Raw genomic sequence first — 20,383 nt, 5'->3', positions numbered from 1 at the left:
GGGCCGTGCTGCACCACCGCGGTCCCTCGCCGGAGCCGCGGGAGCCGAGCTCGCCCCCGGCCCACCCGGCCGCCTGGGGAGCGGCTGCGGCGCCTCCTCCAACGCGGAACTCGGGGGGCGCGGCTGAGGCGCCCCCGCGCTTCGCTTCCGGGTTGCGGCGCCGAAGGGGCGGGGCGAGGACAACACTCCCGCCTCAAACCCCCAAGCGGCAGGCGATTGGCTGGGGAGCTCAGCGCGGGTAGGCGGGGCGCCGGCAGTTTGCTCTTTCCATTGGCCGAGCGCCGTGCCAGTCCCGCGGATCCGCGTCGCCATTGGCCGAACGCCGTCCCCTTCCCCGGCCGAGCGGCGGCGGCGGGGGAAGATGTCGGGCGGCGACGCCAAGAAGCTGGTGCGGTCCCCGAGCGGGCTGCGCATGGTGCCCGAGCACCGCTCTGCCCGCAGCCCCTTCGGCCTCGACGAGCCGCCCTGGGTGCCCGACAAGGAGGTATCGCCGCGGGCGGGGGCGCCGCACTTCCCTTTCCCCTTCCTTTTCCCCTTCCCTTTCCCCTTCCCTTTCCCCTTCCTTCCCCTCTCTTTATTTCCCTCACGCTAATGGATTAAAGCACGCAAGGCTTTAATCACTCGTTCTTCAGGGCTGTTGCGGCCCCATCACAAAAATTAGCGGCATGCCGAGTTAAAAGTACGGCGATCTGAGCAGCGTTCCTTTAAATGCTCATAAACGCGGTTCTGAAGGCTTTAAGTGCTCACCAAGGTGCTTCTGAAGGCTCTGTAGATGTAAAAGTGGTTATACGAAGTCTTAAGGCGATAAGGCTGAGTTAGAACAGCCCTTCTGGCTCCCGGTGCGGATGTTCGTGGTGTTAAACAAGCACTGAGCAACTTAAGACTGTTTCGGTCGATTTGCTTTTAAACACCAAGCAAACAATGCGATCGTGATGTTGTATCTAATCTCACGTAATGTGCGCTAATTGTTGCCAGTCCCCGCAGCCAGATGATAATGCAGCTTTGTTTGTTTATTTATTTATTCTGTGGTGTGGACCCACGCCAGCGCGTTTAAATGTGACCGGAATGGAGATTTATTTTAGATGAGCCAACGTGAATTTAAGCCGGGAGTCACCAAACAAAGCTATTCTTTGGCAGAGTCAGACGTGGCTGGTCTGTTTTGTGTGGGAACGCTGTGTCCTCCCTTAGTGAGGAACGAGGAAGAAAGTTTTCTTCCCCTCTACCTGGTATTTCTTGAGGCAGAAAGTGTAAAAATAGTAAAAAATAATTCTGGAGACTCGCTCTGCCAGCACAGCTTCTGCAGCTCAGGCCCACCTGAGCTGCCATAAAGGGGATGAGCAGTAAATCAGCCGCTGGTTTTGTCTGAAATAACAGCCCTTTTTTGGGAAGCGACTTTTCTGATTTATTTTAATAAGCAAGCGATCTGCTGCAATACCTAGTGTGAGTTTCCTCAAGTTATTCTCTTCCACACTTAAAAAGCCCATCAGTTGCAGCTGTTTTCTGCTTTATAAGTGTGGGTAAGATAAATTTTCGGTGGCCGGAGCAGGGTGTCCTTAGAAGATGTCTGGGCTGGGCTGCCCGGATTCCCACCCAGCTGGCACCGTGTGTGCTCTGGGTGTGCTGCAGGTGGGGTGTGTGTTTATCTGTGAGCTTGCAGCAAAGTCTGAGCAGTTATTGTGCAAGTGGCTTCCCTCTGAGCTTTGCTTCTGCTGTGTAGGTGAGTTGCTGCACCCCTGTGCAGTCACCTGGGCCGCCTGGGAACCTGATTCCTGGCAGATACCATTTCTGTAACAGTTAAATGGAAACTGGTTTTCTCCCTGACCTTCTGAAATCCAGTTTAGGATGTCAGTAATTCTTGATTATAGCAGGCTGGTTTCGTTAAGGAAAACAAGACACTTAAAACTCAGTCTAATACACAGACCCATCTTCATCCAGCCAAAGGTTGTCTGAGGGTTGTAGTATGGTTTATTTGAACTACTTAGATATATTAAGAGAATTAAGTCTGTATATTTTAGAGACATCAGTCTGATGTGTGTTGTTAGTTTGAATTTTATGTTACAGTTGTACTGCAGGTGTTCATTCCCCTTAAAGTTCAGCTTTTCCCCGTAGTCTGCTGGTGTTGAATTGTGACTGAATGTTGTCTTTGCATCAGCCTCAGTGATATTTGCTGTTGAGATTTGCTGTTTGCTCACAGGCAAATGTTTTAAGTGCATTTTTTAACACGAGATTGAGAATATGAATTGGTATTTTGTAACTAGTTATTTTACTGGATTTCCTAAAGAATTTTGAAGTTCTGACATCCCTTTGGTTAACAATTACCAAATGTGTTGCAGACTTTTCCCTTAAATAAAGCAAGTATGTGACACAGGGGAGCTTAGAAACACGATGTTTTTGTTAAAAAAATGAAATTTAAAGAGACAGTGTTATCCAGTTAATGAATTAGTCGAGAACTATTGATCTTGTTACCACGTCAGACATAATGAAAAACTAAGTGTCTTTGTCCAAGACAAGACCTTGACTGGTATTAGCCAATGCTAATCTGGCTTTTCAGATCCACTGGCCTCTGCTGTGCAGCCAGTAACACTCACAATCTGAGTGGCTTTATTTTTCTTACGCAAGGAGAGTCTATCATCTTGGTTTTTTAAAAAATTAAGGTCATCTATGAATTATGGCAGTTAGTTTTGTGGCGCTTATATAGTGTTGAAATAGAATTCAAGTTATTAATTTTATGTCACAAGATTGTACGGTCTTAAAATACCAGTTACTTTGAGGAATTTGAAGTGTAAGACTGAAGCAGGACTACTGAAAACTTTGCTTTTGGTAGTCTTATTTGTGATACAGATAAGAGAGCTGACGGTGTTTCTGTTAAGGAAACCTTGGACTAGAAATCGAGTGAAGTTTGTCAGTTTGGCTGTAGGGGTGGCCAGACCTCGTGACATCCAGCTGTGCACCAGATGCTTCCACGGCTGAGGAACGCTGTGTGCTGCACAGGAACTCACAGAGGTGGGGAAGGCGATTCCCTGGCGTTCCTCAGTGGCTGCAGGAGGGAACTAAGCTCACCAGAGCTGGGACCTCCCTGGGCTCAGGCTCTGGGAGGCGGCCCTGGCTGTGTGGCAGAGCTGCCCCTGGAGTGCTGGTGAACTTCGGCAGCTGCAGTACCAGAAAGCACCGGGAGCTGTATCTGCCCCGAGTCCCCTTGTGCCATTTCCCCCGCTGGCACAGCTGCTTTGGTCAGGCGTGTTCCTGGGTGGGATTTGGGCAGCTCCTGAACTTCCACGTTTGCAAAGGTTCGCTGTGTTAACGAGCTCGACCAGGTGTTCCTGTGCATGGCTTCTTGAGTCGCTGTGTTATTATATATGCAAATAAAGCATGTGAAGTGTAACTATAACTTCCTGTCCATCTGTGGGAGTCTCACCTCTGGTTGGATCCGTGGCATTATGAAAATCAGTTACCACACTTGAGCAAACACCTGAGAAGTTTCACTCTATTTGTAATGAACCAGCTCTCAGTATTTTTAAATTAATACCAAGATGCCAGAACTATTGGATGCTCTTCTATTTTCCTCTTGCCAAATGAAGTAACCTGATATCAGTATTATTGGCTGATTGTACGTGAAATGAATATACTTGTGATGTGAATTTTTATTTAATTTTTTTTACATTGTATCTTTTTGTTTGAAGACATGAAAATAACTTGGACATCATGCTTCCTTCTCTCTAAAATGTGATAAAACCCCTTCAAGCAATAATGATTAATTCAATACTTGTCACTCTCTGATTCTGTCAGTGTACAGATGAATAGGAAAAAATCACCTTTCAAGATATTCTACAATAAAGGCCTTGTCCCAGGCAAAGCAGAAGTTGATATTATGCAAATGGGTTCGCTTGGTTCTGGTTACTTAAAGCAGAAATGCCCTTAAGGAACAGCAAACTGAACCTACTCGTGTCAGAACACTTTCCTAGGAAAATCCCGTTCCCTGGTGCTGACTATCATGTGCCACTGGACTTGAGATTTATTTATGACTGCTCTGTGTATCAGGCAGGGCTGTCATCCTGGGTCTGGAATTGTTCTATAGAGTTTGTGTTAAATAACAGGATGGATAGTTTCACTCCTTCCTGAGAAGCACTTCTATGTTTAGCATAACATTCTGTATGAAATATATGTAGGACAGTATTTAGAAGAGTTTGGTTTCTGTGGGGTTTTTTCCCTCTGGTTTGTAACTTTTGACTTTCTGCTTTTTGACTAAAACCAAAGAAACAAATAGAAAAACCCAAACCAAACCAATCAACCCCCCCCCCTCCAACCAACTAAACTAAGAAACAAATAAAACCCCAACTCCCCACCCCCCCAAAAAAAACCCACATCACCACCAAATCCCAACCAAAAAAACCCTCCCACTTTTTTGCATTAAGAAAAAGAATTAGACTTCAAGTAAATTCAAAGTATACCAAAATTGTTGCCAGGTCCAGCTCCCAGACAAGCTACACGTCAAAAATTAAGACATTAAGTCATGATCAGTGTGGAGTAGAACCTGGTATTAGCTGTAGAGTTACAGAGGTGAAACCTGGAATAAGTTTTTCTACAGCCATTGTGAAAAGAGGTGGTTGGATGCCTTAGCTCTCTGTGTGTTATTTGAGATGGTTCAGGAACATTTCTAGTTCTCTTTTGTGTGGGATTTAGAAACAGCTTGTTGTAACAAATTCTACAAGTAGCTGTTTATGTTCCGTTACAGTGACTGCCCTTACTCTCCAATGTGTTAAACGTCTGTTTAGACATAAGAACCTGTCATGTAAACTATTGCCGGTTATTAACAAGCCTACACTTCAAAAGAACATGAAAAGTTTCTAAAGAATTTTTAATTTAGCTGCAGTAATATGGTTTTGGCTGTAATTGTTGAATTTGTGACTGATTTGAGTATCTGCTGGAGCAAAAGTCCCCCAATAGAAGCTGTTGTAACCTGAAGGGATTTATAGAAAAAAAAGGGTTAAATATTGAAATATGTTAATTACAGGCAAAGGGTCATTGCTGTGTGCTTAGGAAATAGCACCTGCTTATCTTAGGGCATGTGTTTAAGATGACATTCTGCTGTAGACTGAGATAGTCTGGTTTGAGGAGTTTCAATTTGTAGAGTTAAAAACTTAGTACAGGGTCTAACCATGTTCCCCTGAGTCAGATGTCAGGCACAATTTTGAATTAATATTTGCAAATCTAGAAATAATTGCATTATAAGCCTTGGAAAGTGAGTTTTGATATGGTGGATAAAAATATGTAAAATCTTGTTGAAAATCCAGTGACCTAATGGCTGTCAGCACTTTGGTTGAGTGACTTTTAGACAGAAAACTCTGATTGTCCTGCAGTCACTGATCACCCCTGGTAGTTCAGACAATCAAAATTGTCATCCCTTAAGTTTTGTCTAGTTGTGAGAGAGAAACTCCTTCAATTTTTTTCTGGCATTTCTTTTGGGAGGACTGTGGGTGTAAGCTTGTTTTAGGAAAGAGATATTTCAGGAAATGACTTCTTGTAGCTGGAATAAAAATTAGGTCTTGGTGGCTTGGAAGAAAACCAAGTATCTCCTAGCATGTTTCCAAAGTGTGTGAGTAGTGAGAGCATTAAAATACGTAAACAATGTTTTAGAGAGTCAGCAGAGCATCACAGGATAATATAGTGAGGAGAAAAACTTGTGTAAAAACAGTTGAATCTGGAATATAGGACTGTCTGGATAGCCAAACATTAAAGCATGGTAAGTACTTCTGAGATGTAGTTTTGCCTGCTGGCAAGATGCACTATTGCTTACGGGGAAGTTTGGCAGCTTTTTTGGTCTTACAAACGGGGATGACATTGCTTTGCTACATGAATATTAAATGACAACCATCCATGGTGGAAAGATAAAGGATGGAAATTTGTTGGGGGTGTTTCTTTATAGGGCGTAATATAAAGCTCATTCTTTGCGTATGGTGGTAGAATTAAAAGTTTAGAAATTTTGTAGATTAATCTTAATTTGTACTGTTTTCCAGTGCCCAAGATGTATGCAGTGTGATACAAAATTTGACTTCATAACTAGAAAGGTAAGAGAAATCAATTAAATGTAAAGCAGTAACTGTTGCAAAATACTAATATGGACTTATTTTGACTTAAATGTAGAGGATTTTGGTAGAAAACCCTGCAAAGTCTGATATAAATTAGTTTTTCTTTCTGTTCTGCCTTTTCTGAGTAGAGCCCTTCTTGTTTTTGGTTCTGTTTGTTTGCAATGCTTCATGTTACTCAATGTGTAATGCTTGCTTTTTCTAAATTACTGGGTACCTGCAGGATTTACAGTCAAAGGAAGAGTTCAAGAAGCTCATGCTGGAGTGGGCTGTTAACATCAGTACTGACATAGCACCCAAATCAATTAATTCAGTTGTGTTTGGGGAGAAAAATTAGTTGTGGAAATGTGATGTTTTCAGGAATAATGAATTACAATCTTAAGTTAAAGAACCGTATTGTTGAAATGTAAAGAACCAGAACTCAGATTCTCCTTCTGTTCTGAAAGTATACCAGGATTTGTCTTGGATTTGGAATAGAGAATCTGAAAGTAAACCAGGATTTATTTTAGGTTTGGAATAGAGAATTTCTGATTAAAGTAGAAAGTGTAAACTCCATAATTAGTATGTATCTCACTGCATAAAACCACTAACATTAGAGTAATTATATTCATTACATTACAGCAAGCAGATCACTGTGGAATGCTACTGGTGTGCAGAATATGACATGGAGAAGGAAAGCACTCTCCCAGGAAAGGCCAAAAATGATTTTTAGGAGGAAATATCATTCTTTTGTATAACTACACTGACACTCCCTTAGCATGCCCCTTGTGAAAGTGAGAAAGATGTAGAAGTGTGACTTGTAGTGACAAAGTCAATGTTTTTTATTTATTGTTTGGAGGGAGAGGGAAGGAGAAATTTTAAACCAGGCACACTCAAACCAGATAAAAGGCTGCTGTATTTTACTTGTGTTACTTTTGGGAAGCAATTGCAGGCAGCAATTGCAGGAAATAGGTGCTCCGGAGAATTTTGCAAGGAAGGAAAGCCTAACGCTGACCCAAGTTGCACTGTATCAGTTCCTTGTATCAGACTGCTCAGGCTTGCTTTGAGCCACAAATTAGTTCCTGCTTGCCTGGCAAGTCTTGTTCTGTCACGAGAACTTGCATCAGGAAGATCTGCTGGCACTGTCACACCCCAAGAGTGATCTGGAGCACAGGCCACTTGTTGCAGATTTAAGAGCTGTGAAACACATTGCATTACTCGCTCTGGTTTTGCAACTTCACTGGGTTTGTACTCTGCCGCCTGATATTTCTGATAGAGGAATAGCTTTAGGTTCTCAGTATGAAGATTTTTATCATTTTTCCTTGGGAGAAACTTATTCTCAAGTTTTAAAAGACTAGAGTAGTATCTTCAGTTGAAGAAGGATAGAGACTTCAGTTGAAGTTTCCCAAGATCTTTGCTTGGAAGTAAGAAGGGACCTGGAAGCCACTCTTGGGTTTTTATTGGCAGTGAGGTGAAGGATTTGCTGGACATTGGAGAAGCCCTTTCCTCTCTGCTTCAGAGGCATCTTTACAGAGTGCCAGCAAAGGCTTAGAGTGCTGCTGTTCACACTATCCTCAGTCCTCTGTGTTCAATCTACAGATTGATTTCTTTCTGCCACTTCAGCACTTACAGGCTGAGGCACAGGCAAAGGAAATGTATCTTTCACACCGGAGAAACTGCTGGGGGGGATGAGATGTAACGTAGTAACCTTATTAAACTATCCGCTCCTAGTTTCCTTTGTAAATAAATAAACAAAACGTTCTCTCCTGCTCAGCATCACTGCCGGAGGTGTGGGAAGTGTTTCTGCGACAAGTGCTGCAGCAAAAAAGTGCCTCTGCCTCGCATGTGCTTTGTGGACCCCGTGCGCCAGTGCGCGGAGTGTGCCCTGGTCTCACAGAAGGAGACGGAGTTCTATGACAAGCAGCTCAAAGTGCTCATGAATGGTAAGGGCTCCGTGCACAGATGAGCTGTTTGGTCTCGTCTGTGTTTATTCAAGTCCTGATAAACAGTGAGATCAATGCCCCTCCTCCCAGCAAGCTGCGGTTTTGTCTCCTTGTTTGGCAGACAGTTCTGGGTTACCGGTTCATTTAGAGAGAGGTTCACACTTCTTAGGAATGTTTACACCTCTGTTTATACTTTTTGGTCTTTAAAAACAGTGGTTTAGTTAAAGACAGATTTTTAATACCTGTGAGAACAGATGTGTATGCAGTTGGCATTTTCCTTGAAATAATGCATTTTTTAGCCATATTTCTGCATCTATTTAGCTATTAAATAAGGATGAAAAATACTTTACAGTAGAGAATAGTTTAATATTTTTGGACAAGATACAGTGCTTTTTTCAAGCTTCATCTGAGGGCTTTGATCTTGCCTGTGGCCTACAGCTGTGGTTGATGGCAGATCATCATGAGTGGCCAATTTTCCATAGGAATAAAACTACAGGCAATACAGTAATTCGTGTTCCAATTACATTAAGAAAGCTGAATCTTCAGTTTTTAAACTGTTCTGTGATCCCTGAGTGCCTTTTGATGGTCTCTCAGCATGATGCCAGTGTGCATAATGGGTAAGCTGAGCCCCATGTCTGAAGAGCATGGATGGTTCCTGGGGAGATCCTGGGATCAGAAGGGAGTGTGTTCATCCCTGTAGCACACAAATCGTTCTTCACTCTGCTTTGCCAGGGGGGTGTAGACAAGTTTCCAAACAGTGTGCTCTAAATTGAAGACTTTTTTTTAATAAAGCTTGTCCTATCTGCATTCATGTTCTGCTGTTGAAGTCTGCAGTTGTTCCTGAGTTGCTGTAGAGCCACAGTTTGTGTTGTTATTTTCTCATTTCCCAGACCAGCAGTATTGGGATGAGGTAACACAGGGACCATGAAGCATGGAGGAAATAAAATGGTTAGGCGTGTAGGCTACTTGAAGTTATGAATCACTTCTCTAATGTAGCAACGATGATTTTCCCCATGTCAAAGCAGTTTTGAGGGGGAAGAAACACAACATGAAGGCTGAAGTTCACTGACCTCACAGCAAGACTGAGCCAGCCTTGAGTAATGAAAAAGAGAAGTCTTTGCTGTTTATTAAGCGTAGAACGGAAGGTCATGTCCTGCTATTAGATTGTTCTTTTTTTGGTTGTTTTGAATACTGAAACAATGGCTTGTGTTATGATGACCACATAGGGTCTTTAATTGCCTGCCTTTGCCACCTCCAATTCTCTTCTGATTTTTAAGATTCATCTTAGATATCGTGTGCATTTGTACAGCATGTGGGAGAAATTACATAGCATGTGTGAAAGGTCCCGTGATTCAGAACATGATAATTAAATATGAGATTTTTATACTTGAGTGTTCTGCTTAAGATAATCAGTTCAATATTTCAATTACTCTCTTATTTCACCCAAGTTGGTATATTAATAAGTAAGAATTACTTATCCTTTTTGATACTTGAATGTTCCTTCTTGAACTCTGCATTAGAATACTGAAACATTTCTTCCCAGGTGCTACGTTCTTTGTAACTCTGGGAACATCTGATAAATCTGAACTCATGGTTTGTCGACTTTCCAACAACCAGAGGTAAGAATGAAATTGCACTTCCAAACTATAGTATTGTTGCACTTGCAGCTCTGTTATTACCTGATATCCTAAAGAAACTATAAGAGTAATATGCTCTGAGGATGTTGGAGAGAGTAATCAGATGGAAAGGATGGATTTATTTATCTGACATTACTGGAGTCAGTTTGTTTGAACTTATTAGGAGTGTGGATCAGAATGCCTTGGAAAGGTGGACCTCCACTCACTGATAATGCCCCTTGGTGCCACTGGAATACAGTGTTTTTGCCACCTAATAGGGGATGGTGGGAAGCAGGAGCAGGGAAAAGTCTGTAGGCACTGAAGAAGCTTGGTTTGGAATGATTCTAACACTGCACCATATTGTTTAACGTTACAACCAAAGCATTACTTTGGTCATCCCCTGTAATTTGGTTGACTAGACCACGTTGGACTCTGTTCACTTTTTCCTCCAGAGCTTTGGAAGAATAAAATTTTGGAATAAAAGAAGAGCTTTTAATATTTTTGGATGGGTTTCCTGGCAAACAGAACTATGGGTTTTGTAGGGTTATTTTTCTATAATTGAAGAACTTCAGGGAAGAGTAATACCTCCTGCTTGATTTCTTTCCCTCCTCACCCCAAAAAGCACATAAACAGTGTCACTGAGAGATTGTTTTTTTTTTTTTTCGTTGATTTGGACTTGATATTGTAGGAAAAAAAAATTTAAAAAAAGGTTTTCTTCTGTTATGTAGATACCTGGTTTTGGATGGAGACAGCCACTATGAAATTGAAATTATACAGATTTCAACTGTTCAGATACTTACAGAAGGATTTACTCCTGGAGGTAAATTTTTCATTTAATATAAATGAACTATTTAGAAAAAAATGTGAAGCTGTAATTATTGTTTGAACTAGACTGCAGTTCTAGGTTATTGGTAACTTCAGTGTAACTGTGTTAATTACAGCTGCTCTCAGAATAGAGTGCAGTGTGTGAAACCCTGTCCATGTGGCTACTGGGATTTTGGGGAAAACCGAAGAACTGAGAAATTCCTTTACAGCTGTAATATGGGAGAGCCCCTCAATGAACCTGAGTAAGGGTGGCCATCATCTGTTCTGATCCTTTCTCTTGGCTAAATACCAATGTCTATTGATGTAAAAGCTCATAGTAGGGACTGTTAGTCTTTGGTATTAGCCTTTTTCATTTCAGAATCCAGCTGGGATTTCTCTTCTGCTAGTACAAACAGCTGTTAGGAGAGTGGAACTGTGGGTGGGGGAGATAAATAGTAAACTATGCTTTTTAAATTTCATTCAAGGTGAAGGGGTGGCCAAATGAAACTGGTAACATCTGTACTGGAGTGCAGCTACTTAACTGCCTCATCTCTTACCAGATTTTAGAGTATTTCAGGATGAACTTGAATATGATTTGACTGAAATGAGAACAAACAAGGTCAGGAGTTTCAATAATTGTACTTTATCAACACCTCTGTCACTGCTGGGTTTTTCTAATTGCACAGCCTGTCTGTGCAGTATTCAGTCAGTGCAGCATGTTAACTTTGATAAATTTACCTTGGTATTCAAATCAACCAGATGTGTTGCTGAGTCACTTAATGCTTTAATTCCTTGTTCACTACTCTTCTGACTGCTTTATCTTTTTTCTGCCTGCCTTCCTTCTTGATGGTAGAAAAAGATATTCACACTTACACCAGCCTTCTGGAGAGCCAGCCTGTTACTGAAGGTATCACCAGCACCTTTGAGCATGACTCACCTCAGCATGTTGGAATGACCCCCCCTCACAGCTTTCTTCCCTGCAGTGCTGTTCATTTGCTTGATCTGTAGCTGCTGTTCAATTTGAGTTGTGTTCAGATCTGACATGCATCTGTTCCTTCCCATCTGTCTGTTTATTAAACCAAGAATGAATGTTTTGTAACACTTTGGAGGAGAACTAAAGCACTCAGGGCCTTCTTTAGACCAGGTGAACTGTTGTCCATGCTGGCAGGGAGAAGGGAAGATGAGAAATAGTATCTTCAGTGGTACAGTGTTACACACCACCTGCTTTAACAAGTGTGCTGAATGGGATATACCAGAAATGAAAAGTACACTCCCTGTGTGCTGTCCAGAAAGGCTTTGCACTGGAACTATTAATTAATGGTTTGCTTTTACATATTTTTAGAAGAAAGAAGACCTCTTATCATGCAAGGTGTGTTCTGCCTGACTCAGTAATGTCCTGAAATGCCAGACCTGGGCAAACTAGCCAAGGCTGCAGGTGTTTAATTTCCACTGATTTAAGTAGTCCCTTCACCTGTTGTTCTGACTGGCAGGTGCAGGGGAACAAGTGATGAAGTCGAATTTCCATTTATCCTCACAGAGGAACAAATAGCTACTTTGATAAACCCTGCTGTGGGCTTCTTATTGGATTGGTTAGACTGAGACTGTGATTTGTTTGGCTCCTCAGATATCGCAGTAACAGCCTTCAGGAGCCCTCTCATGCAGACACTTCTAAAAAGAGCTCTGCAAAGGGTCTGTGTGTGCTGGTGCTGCTCCTGGGGCTTAGTTTATGCTCCACTGCTGCAGGAAGTAATCATAATGAAGCATGGCATTCTGAAAGCTCTTGTTTGTGTATTTTTGCTTCAGTTTATCTTCATCTCTGCAGCCAGAGAGATACAAACATCTCTCTATTGTGCTGTTGTCAGAGCAGCTTCTTTTGTAGCAATTTCCTTCAGGAAGTAGATTTGTCAGCTGTTACCTGGTCTTGCGTAAGCATCTCTCCCAACCTTTGCCAGGTTTGGAGGGACTTCTGACTGCTGTGCCAGACTGTGTATCCAGCAGGGATCCCACTTTGCCATCAAAGAGGACAGTAGTAACTCAGCTTACAGAGTGCAGGCTTACAGTGTGAAATTGTGGTATCAGCTGATGATAGTAAATCATGAGGGTGTTCTCAGTGTTCATGGCCTCACCTGATGGCTTATGCAGGGAGAGTTTATAGTCTTTAACTCTCTCGGGGAGAATTAAACAGTTTTGAGGGTGCAGGTTCCGCTGCCTGGCACTCCCAGCCGTGGTCACAACCTCCTGGGATACCTGCAGCTGCTCGTGCTTCGAACCGAGCAATGAGCATGTTTTTTCAAATGTGCTTATGAGCTGGAAGAAGTTGTTTCACTTAGTTGGCAAAACCTGTTGCTGTTCAAGATGTTATTTCTCTTTCCAGGAGGCAACACTCGTGCCATAGGTATGATTCTGCAGTACAAGGTACCTGGGTCGGAGGAGGTAACGCAGATGAAATTCACAGCCGGTGAGGACTTCAACTGCAACAGGAAGCTGTCAGCAAGTTGGCTGGCAGCTATGCATAAGGTAAGCACGGCAGCCAAAACTTAGAGAAGGCTGGAGATAATCTTCACATGGTGTGTTTAGGAGCACTAAAGAGAGCAGGCAGCCTTAGGAGTATTTCTGTTATTTTTTTATTAAGGACTTAAGGGCCTCATTGCTTATAAAACAGAACCTATGGATGGCTGTAATGAACGTGACTTTAGCTTTATGCTCAGATAGTTGAAGAAGTTATGCACTCTAAAGTATTTTCTGAGATCTTATGTATGTCATTAGATGAAAAGAAGTAAGAATTAGACTTTAAAGTTCCTTAGGTTTTTGTTTCTGGCTGAAGAATGTTCATTATGAAATACACTTCGAACCTAAACTCAGCTAATTGTTTTTACTACTTTATGAAGGCTCAAAGAAGTTACTGATTTTTGAAAACAGAAGACTTTAATCTTTTGCTGTTAGGCCCTGTATGGGTAATGAAACTGAAGAGTCATATTTCCTAAGTCAAAGTTACAGTGAAAAATTGTTGAGCTCCCCAGCTGCCCCAACCCCAGCATTAACCTCTGTTCATCCCAGTGTCCTCAAACTTTCTGTTGCCATTAAAGTGCGTTCAGCACTTCCTGAATGCCAATACATGCCTTAGGTGGAGGAAAACAGAGGAAGAATTTAAAGCCTTGGATTAAAAGGAGATTTTTGGAGGGGTAAAAAAGAGATCAGGTGGCTACGAGTGAAAGTTCAGTTAACACAATGACATTTTGCCCTTGTGTTTGCCAGGCAACAAAACTTCTCTACGAGTCCCGGGACCAGTGAGAACTGCAGACTTGGCCCCCTGAGGGAAGACACAGACACCAGCCTCCACAGACCTGCCTCTCACTTTTTGCTGATTTGACAGCTGGAAATATTTGCTGTTCTTGACTCTCTCATTCCAGTGTGGTTCATTATGTAAGAACTGGCAAATGCAATGTGAGTATTTTTTGAACCATGAGTATTCACGGTAGTGTGCAATATGTATACAGTTAATGCTTTAAACAGCCTCACCTTTTAAGACTTTGTATATTTTGTTAAGCCTTTATTGGCACTTAATATGAAAGTGACCTGCACTACAGCTAATGTACAGCACAACTTTTATAGTAACAATTATATATACTGTTTGCTACAGAAAGCAAACAAATGTGTACGTCTCTTCTGCAGAGAATAGCTTTTGGGTATAGCTCTCAGGTTTTTCCCTCTATCCAAATGTTTAAAATCAATGTACAAAAAAAAATCTGCCTTAGATATGATTTTATAGAAATCACTTGGGTTTTTTTAAACAATTCATTTTAAACATTTAAATATTTCACCAAATACCACCAAATTTGACTTACATGAACATGACCTTGAAACTTCACTTCTGTAATAAATAAGCTTCCAGAATAATTTTTAGTTTTGTATTTTCTTTTTTTGGTAACTAGCTTTTGTTAATCTAACTGTAATACTACCTGAAATTGTATACAAATTAATGTACAAATATGAATAAATTAATTCACTTATTTAAAAAAAAAAAAGAGGTGGTGCTTAATTTTGTAATATAAAACTTCTTAAGTGATGGACACTGTGGTCTCTGAACTCTGAAACTTTTTTATAAACAGCATTAAATTGAAGTGCTAAGTTTTAACTTGTCGCGTTTGGAACACTGGAATACTACTGTAAGGAGGTTTCAAAAGCATCTGGCAAGTCCTTTTCAGTGCAGCTCATAAAAACCAAGGAGGACAGGTGAGTTTACAGCTAGAACCTGGCAAGCTGCAGTCAGTGTTTTCATGCAGACTGTGACCGAAGTCAAATCTGCTGCTCTGTAAAGAGAGTGGAGAGTGCAGCCATGCCTTAGCAGTACTTTATTGTGCACATTTACATGTTCTCTGAATTAGTGTATCATAGGCTCTTGAAATCATCACATTCATGTAGCAAATTCTTCAACAGTAATACCCTTTCACTTTTCACCACAATATATACAGTTAATGCTAACCTGTGGTAAAAGCAAGTTACAGCACTGCAGAAATGGATATATAAATTATACACAGAACTTGTACATGAAGAGTTAATCAAATTGCATACTGTTAAATGGGATAAAATTACAAGAAATATGGCTAAAACTTATAATGGGAGATTCAAAATATACTTTTGGTATATAAAATCATGTACAATTAAAACTCCAGTGAAGTGCCTGTTTGTGGATTTTTCTTTTTTTGCTTAAACTACAATGTAGTGGAACAGGTTATTGCATAACTTGCCTTGGCAGCAGGTGTAGGCTGCCAAGAACCACAGAAATTGTCCTCAAATAAGCTATTGCCTTTCTTAAATCCTTCTCTAAACCTTGTTTCTCTCTTCTCCTTGTCTTGGCATCTACACGACCCTCTTCCTACTTCTATCCTGTCCTTCATATTTTCTTCTAGACTGACTCAGGCAGACTTCAGCTGACACAGTATAACCTTTACCAGACTCTTACCCTTTTCAACTATTGCACTTTCATCCCTGCAGACGTACAAATCCCTTAGGCTGCTGCAACTTCAGTACTAACTGTTCTGTCCAGGCTGGACAAGCTCGGGTGGTTAGTAGGGAAACCTTTACATTTGTAGAGGTAACACCGGTGCTGTAGGCTGAATAATAAGAAAATAAAACACCACGTGAGATACTGTGTAGGGACTTGGAGAAGTGTATAAATACTGTTGTTTTGTTAGTTCTCTAGCTTGATTCTAAATGCAAATAATGCAAGATGCTAGACTAGGTAAAGCTTTCGTTGGGGTTGTCCAGACTAGGATTTAAGTGTTTAGCATGTTGCCACCTAAAATCCTAGCCCACATCAAGCTTTGGTAACTACTTAATTATGCATGTAACAGGTGAAGATCTCGTGTCCTAGAACCCAAAGAGCTGATCAGTAATGAGAACTCAACATTCACTGGTATGGAACAAAATAGCCAAAATCCTGACAGTGGGACAGCTGCTGTGGGGGGGTTGGAGCAAACCGGACAGCGCACCTTGCACTCTGCAAGTGACACCTCTGAACATGGAACACAGGAAAGCTCCTACCACGGAACTTTGACTCAAAACACTGCTTTAGATGAGAGTTGGCGCAACACTGTAGGTAGTGGAGGAATCGCTCTCCTCATCAGTGGTGGGTCACACAGAAACGATCCTCATTTACAAACTGCAGATCTTGAAAGTCGTGGATGCTGTCCATTTAACAAGAGAAAGCACCATTAAAACTAAATATCATAGTTTTATTTCTCTGTGTGAAATGATCAAAAATGATGGCTCCAGTGTATGTTTTAAGTTTCCAGTTACCAGCACGGTATTGCACTGTTGTACGACTGAATTCAAGCAAGGGTTCGCTGTCGAGGTTTTATTCGTGGATATAACTAAAAAAAAAAAAACCAACAGAATAAAAATATTAGGCTTTGCATGGTTAATGTTACCAATTTAAATAATTTAGAACCAAAGGGTAGTTATTAACAAGAACTGGGTGATGAAGTGTTTTGGGGACTGAGATTTTTGTAAGCTATACCATGTTCTTAGGCATCTCCTGAAAAACTAAACCAGAAGCAGCAGGAGGCCAAGGGTTGACTTATTCCTGCCAAGAGCAGCAACATCGCTGGTCTGAAAATGACCTGGTGCATTTAGATCAAGATCCAGACTCGATAAAGGGTACTTCTACATAAGTAAAAGAATTCCCTGGTGGGCACCTGAGAGAACTTATTTCCTGCTCTGCAAGGTTTCCTTACGCATTTTGCCCTCTGTAGTTCTCTGCTTGGTTGCCTTATGTTCCTGCCTCTGATGACAACAGTATTCCATCTGACTGAGAGCAGCATAAACGACTTGCCCACAGTTGTCATCTTAAGGCTCTTTCCTGTTTTAAACTCGCACATACTTATCCTGTGCCAGGTATTAAAAGCCTTCCCAAAGAACTTTCTGGGCCAAGGCTTCAAGCTACCTAACGGAGCCATCACGCTTTCCATAAGGGCTCTATGTTTTAGCCAAGGGGGAAAAAAATCCTGTTAAAGCATAAACTATAATAAATATACTAACTTGCCAAATGCAAATCACCACTAATCCCATGACAGTAGCCTCTCCTTTTTGTTTACAATGGCACAGAGGCCAGAGAGAATAAGGATAATCTGCTTTGCACCACTTCATAGTGGTATATCCGGATGAGGGATTCTGACCAAAGGTCCAGCTTGTGCTCCTCCTTCAGGTGCAAGTAAAAAATAGAAGGGAGAAAGTGACTTAAGAGAAACTTACCCCCAGGAGGTTTTTAGGCACATAGCCTTCTTTGTCATTGAGGCGGGCCCACCACCACTCCGTTTCGTTGTCATCCTTGCGCCTTAGGATAGTGATGGCATCGCCCTCGTGGAATGACAGCTCGTCATTGTTCTGGGCTTCGTAATCCCACAGGGCATACACCACCCCTTTATTCATCACTCCAAGCTTCTCTTGCACTCCTGTGAACAACAAATTGGAGAGCACACTGGATGGTAAAATAGCCTATTTTTGCCCTCTTGAGATTTTTGGTATTGACACAGCGGCCCAAATATTAGTCTCCTATTAATAAAATTTCATGAACAGTTTTCAGCACTTCCATGGTGAAATGCTGTCAGAAATTTAACTGCATCACAGAACCATATCTTGCAGAACAGTTTAGGGCATAAGGTTTTTATCTAATATATGTGATGGAAACTGCTTCCTAGAGCAGGCCCTGTACAGAAACACTTGAGGTTTTTGAAAAATCACACAGTGTCAGATATACAGAACCTTAATGAAGCTTGTATCCTCTGATGGAAATTAAAAATTTGTCTGCTCCATCAAAGTGCTTTTCTGGCAAAATATCTCTTAGTAACTAAACACATTCTGTAAGTTAATTATTCATGAAGTACACTTGTTTCTTCATGTGATCTGCTAGAAATTTGTGCATCTGGAAGTTGGAGTATTTCTGTGAAAACACTTGACAACTCGCTGTTACTGTCAAAACCTCCCCGTGGAAGCATTTCCTTGAAATAAAGCCAAATTAAAACTTTAAAAATCTGTAACATTAGATTTTGCCTGTGAAGTAACTCAAAAAAAAACAGACTAAGAGCAACATCATAACAAAAAGACAATTGTGTTTAGCACTTTGAAAGCATAGGCACATGATGGGCCATATCATCAAGTCTGGGGCCTAAGCAGATGTTTCATGCAGATCAGAGAGACAAAACAGGATGAACGTTAGAAAAGCTAAAAGAGTTTGTAAGGCAGTGTCACAACTTACCATACAAGAACTGGGAACACTGAATATAACCTTCTTCCATCTCCTCACACTTGTCTGCAGCAGTTTCTATATCACTTATAGTTGAAGCAAAAATAGCTGCCCCAGATTCAACCAGTAGTTTACAGAGATGAACACTATTGCAAGAAGCAGCACAATGCAAGGGTGTCCTAAAATAAAGCAAAAATATGTACATGTGAAAAAATAAACTTCCATGAACCTAACTACTTTGTCTTGCAACGTAGAACCTGTCTATTTGGAAAGGAAGTTGTTCTTCATGATCATTGTATGTTAATGCATTGTCCAAAACCTGTCAAGCAACTGGGGTGGATTCCAAGATTTACCTGACTCCAGTAAAGCCAAGAATTATAAATAAATAATATTTCACAGCTCATAGAGCTGATGGGTATAAAAGAATATTTTCCAATACAAGAAAACCTGAAAGGTAAAAACAAGGTGAGGGTTCACATCCCCCCCAAACACTTCAGGAATGCTACAGCTACCTGTAAGGCAAGATTCTTCAAGAACACTAAAATCTGTGGTGTGTTCCGTGGTGATGAAACTTAAGTAAATTAACTTCTGTCATTTGTTATTTACAGTTTAATTACTTCACCATGTGAACAAGAAATGCAAATATATCATTAATTAAAGCCAAACTGTACTCTAGTTTATGATTTAAGTGTGCTTGCTGAGGAGCTGAACACAGTGAACTTTGCATTAGAGTTCACCTCCACCCAGAGCTTAGAAAATTTGCTTGGGACAAATGGGAAGGAAATCGTTGCCAAAACAGGACTAGACTAAATTCTGATTGTGCATCCAGATGGTGTTTCTCCCAGATGCTGAGTTAAAAGCCTTGACACTTACCACCCATCGCTATCTGCTGCATTTACATTTACACCAAAATCAAGGAGGAACTTCACAATGTGGTGATGACCAGCACACACTGCATTATGCAAAGGTGTAATTCCTTCATCATTTGGTTTACTGGGATCATCAACCTGTTGAAAACATAAAATAGTTCAGCATTTTCTTTTTCCTAATTGTGGAATGAGGTTGTCGCTGTTTAGAAGCTTACCTCATATATGATTCGTTGTACCAGATCAAATTCTCCCTCCAAAGAAGCATCTAGGAGGAGAGCCAAGGGATTGAACTTCACTCTCAAACCATGGCCTGTTCTTTCTGAGTTGGGTTTCTTCAAGTTGGTACGTTTTGTCTGAGTAGAGATGAAGGTTGGAAGGCATCATTTCATGTTGTACAAGTATAAAAAGGATTCAGCCATGAACCCCATCTTCCTTAAATGGTATTTAGAACAAGGCAAACATTTCTATTTAGAAGTCTCTAAATAAAAGGCTTGATATATTACTGTCTTATGCAGTGAAAAAATGAAAAAGCAACCCAATATAATTTCGAAGCTTCTAATTAAAAGACAGTGAGTATAAGGAATGAAGTAGTGAAGTCAGTGTTTTTTAAGCACCACCATCTTAATTGTATAAGCTGAATGTGTTTCTGGTGGATTGTCTGAAACACTGTGAAAAATTTTGCTTAGCCTGGAAAGCACAGCACTGTTAAGACTGAATATCAATCTGTACTCAGAGAAATCTATGCCTTGAATTAGTAGAAGTCTCTGCCATGGTAGTGTGTTTTGCTGAAGGAATAAAAAGTACAGAACATGAAGGTATTTTATGTGACATTCTAGCAGGTGTTATCAGAAGAAGCATTTTCAAGATCTGAAACACATTTAAATGTGTTTTGAGAATATTCTGAGTCCTTTACATGTGTCCTTGTCACTTTCTGGGGAAAAAAATAATCTATTATAACTACAGTTTTTATAGAAAGCTTTTAGTCTCTAGCTCTCTAAGATCTGTTTTCACTTATGCTCCTATTTAGTATGGCTATTTCAGATTGGAAAATAAATGCCTCACAGTATGAATAATATCAGTTGCTAGCATATTCCATTCTCCCAGAAGTACCCTGGCCCATATGCTCATGGAAGATGAATACACGGCCTTGTGCACACTGCAGTCAAATTCTCAGAGGAATGAATGCAAGGCCCCTACCTGAGTCAAAATAATGTAGATGAACATTGGTTTCAAAGTATGAGTCACATCATAACAACAAAGAATAACATCCAGTTTTCTCTGTATTTTTCAGTTCTACAAATGCAGTAGATTTTGGCAATGACAAGTATTTAAAAGATTTTGGTGC

At 41.0% G+C, this 20,383-nt stretch overlaps 2 protein-coding genes across 12 annotated transcripts in view; one reads left to right on the top strand and one right to left on the bottom strand.

Annotated features, from left to right (window-relative positions):
• Nucleotides 1-348: 348 nt before the first annotated feature.
• On the top strand, nucleotides 349-16,313 carry ZFYVE21 (zinc finger FYVE-type containing 21). Of its 5 annotated transcripts, XR_003571630.1 has the most exons (9): nucleotides 350-484; nucleotides 6,015-6,065; nucleotides 7,837-8,005; nucleotides 9,549-9,624; nucleotides 10,350-10,441; nucleotides 11,279-11,332; nucleotides 12,800-12,942; nucleotides 13,681-13,869; nucleotides 15,780-16,313. XR_003571630.1 is itself a non-coding variant. In XM_027887497.1 (8 exons), exons 1-8 carry the CDS (start codon nucleotides 362-364, stop codon nucleotides 13,714-13,716), a joined length of 744 nt encoding a protein of 247 aa, XP_027743298.1. In that variant the 5' UTR covers nucleotides 349-361; the 3' UTR covers nucleotides 13,717-14,450. The 5 variants fall into 5 exon arrangements, 4 of the variants coding, with proteins under 4 accessions (XP_027743298.1, XP_027743299.1, XP_027743300.1 ...); XM_027887497.1 differs by lacking the exon at nucleotides 15,780-16,313 and having other exon boundaries at nucleotides 349-484; nucleotides 13,681-14,450; XM_027887499.1 differs by lacking the exons at nucleotides 13,681-13,869; nucleotides 15,780-16,313 and adding an exon at nucleotides 10,986-11,044 and having other exon boundaries at nucleotides 12,800-12,936.
• The window catches only part of PPP1R13B (protein phosphatase 1 regulatory subunit 13B), a 69,001-nt gene continuing 63,380 nt past the window's right edge, over nucleotides 14,763-20,383 (bottom strand). For all 7 annotated transcript variants that reach the window (XM_027887482.1, XM_027887484.1, XM_027887483.1 and 4 more), the window contains 5 exons: nucleotides 19,254-19,391; nucleotides 19,043-19,176; nucleotides 18,182-18,348; nucleotides 17,179-17,378; nucleotides 14,763-16,298 (listed from right to left, as the gene is read on the bottom strand). In XM_027887482.1, coding sequence (XP_027743283.1) covers nucleotides 16,257-16,298; nucleotides 17,179-17,378; nucleotides 18,182-18,348; nucleotides 19,043-19,176; nucleotides 19,254-19,391 — 681 coding nt within the window. In that variant the 3' untranslated portion in view covers nucleotides 14,763-16,256. The remainder of the gene's footprint in view (nucleotides 16,299-17,178; nucleotides 17,379-18,181; nucleotides 18,349-19,042; nucleotides 19,177-19,253; nucleotides 19,392-20,383) is intronic.

This window comes from Empidonax traillii, unplaced genomic scaffold, assembly GCF_003031625.1.
Source record: "Empidonax traillii isolate 1590-97213 ecotype Southwest subspecies unplaced genomic scaffold, ASM303162v1 scaffold213:size761030, whole genome shotgun sequence".
Classification (NCBI taxonomy): Eukaryota; Metazoa; Chordata; class Aves; order Passeriformes; family Tyrannidae; genus Empidonax; species Empidonax traillii.
This window is presented reverse-complemented; position numbering and strand designations above follow the sequence as displayed.

Bases quoted from the DNA above. Each gene is read 5' to 3' on its own strand.
- ZFYVE21 (XM_027887497.1), top strand. From the start codon at position 362: ATGTCGGGCGGCGACGCCAAGAAGCTGGTGCGGTCCCCGAGCGGGCTG. The intron at 485-6,014 runs GTATCGCCGCGG...ACTGTTTTCCAG, and splicing joins CCTGGGTGCCCGACAAGGAG to TGCCCAAGATGTATGCAGTG. The intron at 6,066-7,836 runs GTAAGAGAAATC...TCTCCTGCTCAG, and splicing joins TTGACTTCATAACTAGAAAG to CATCACTGCCGGAGGTGTGG.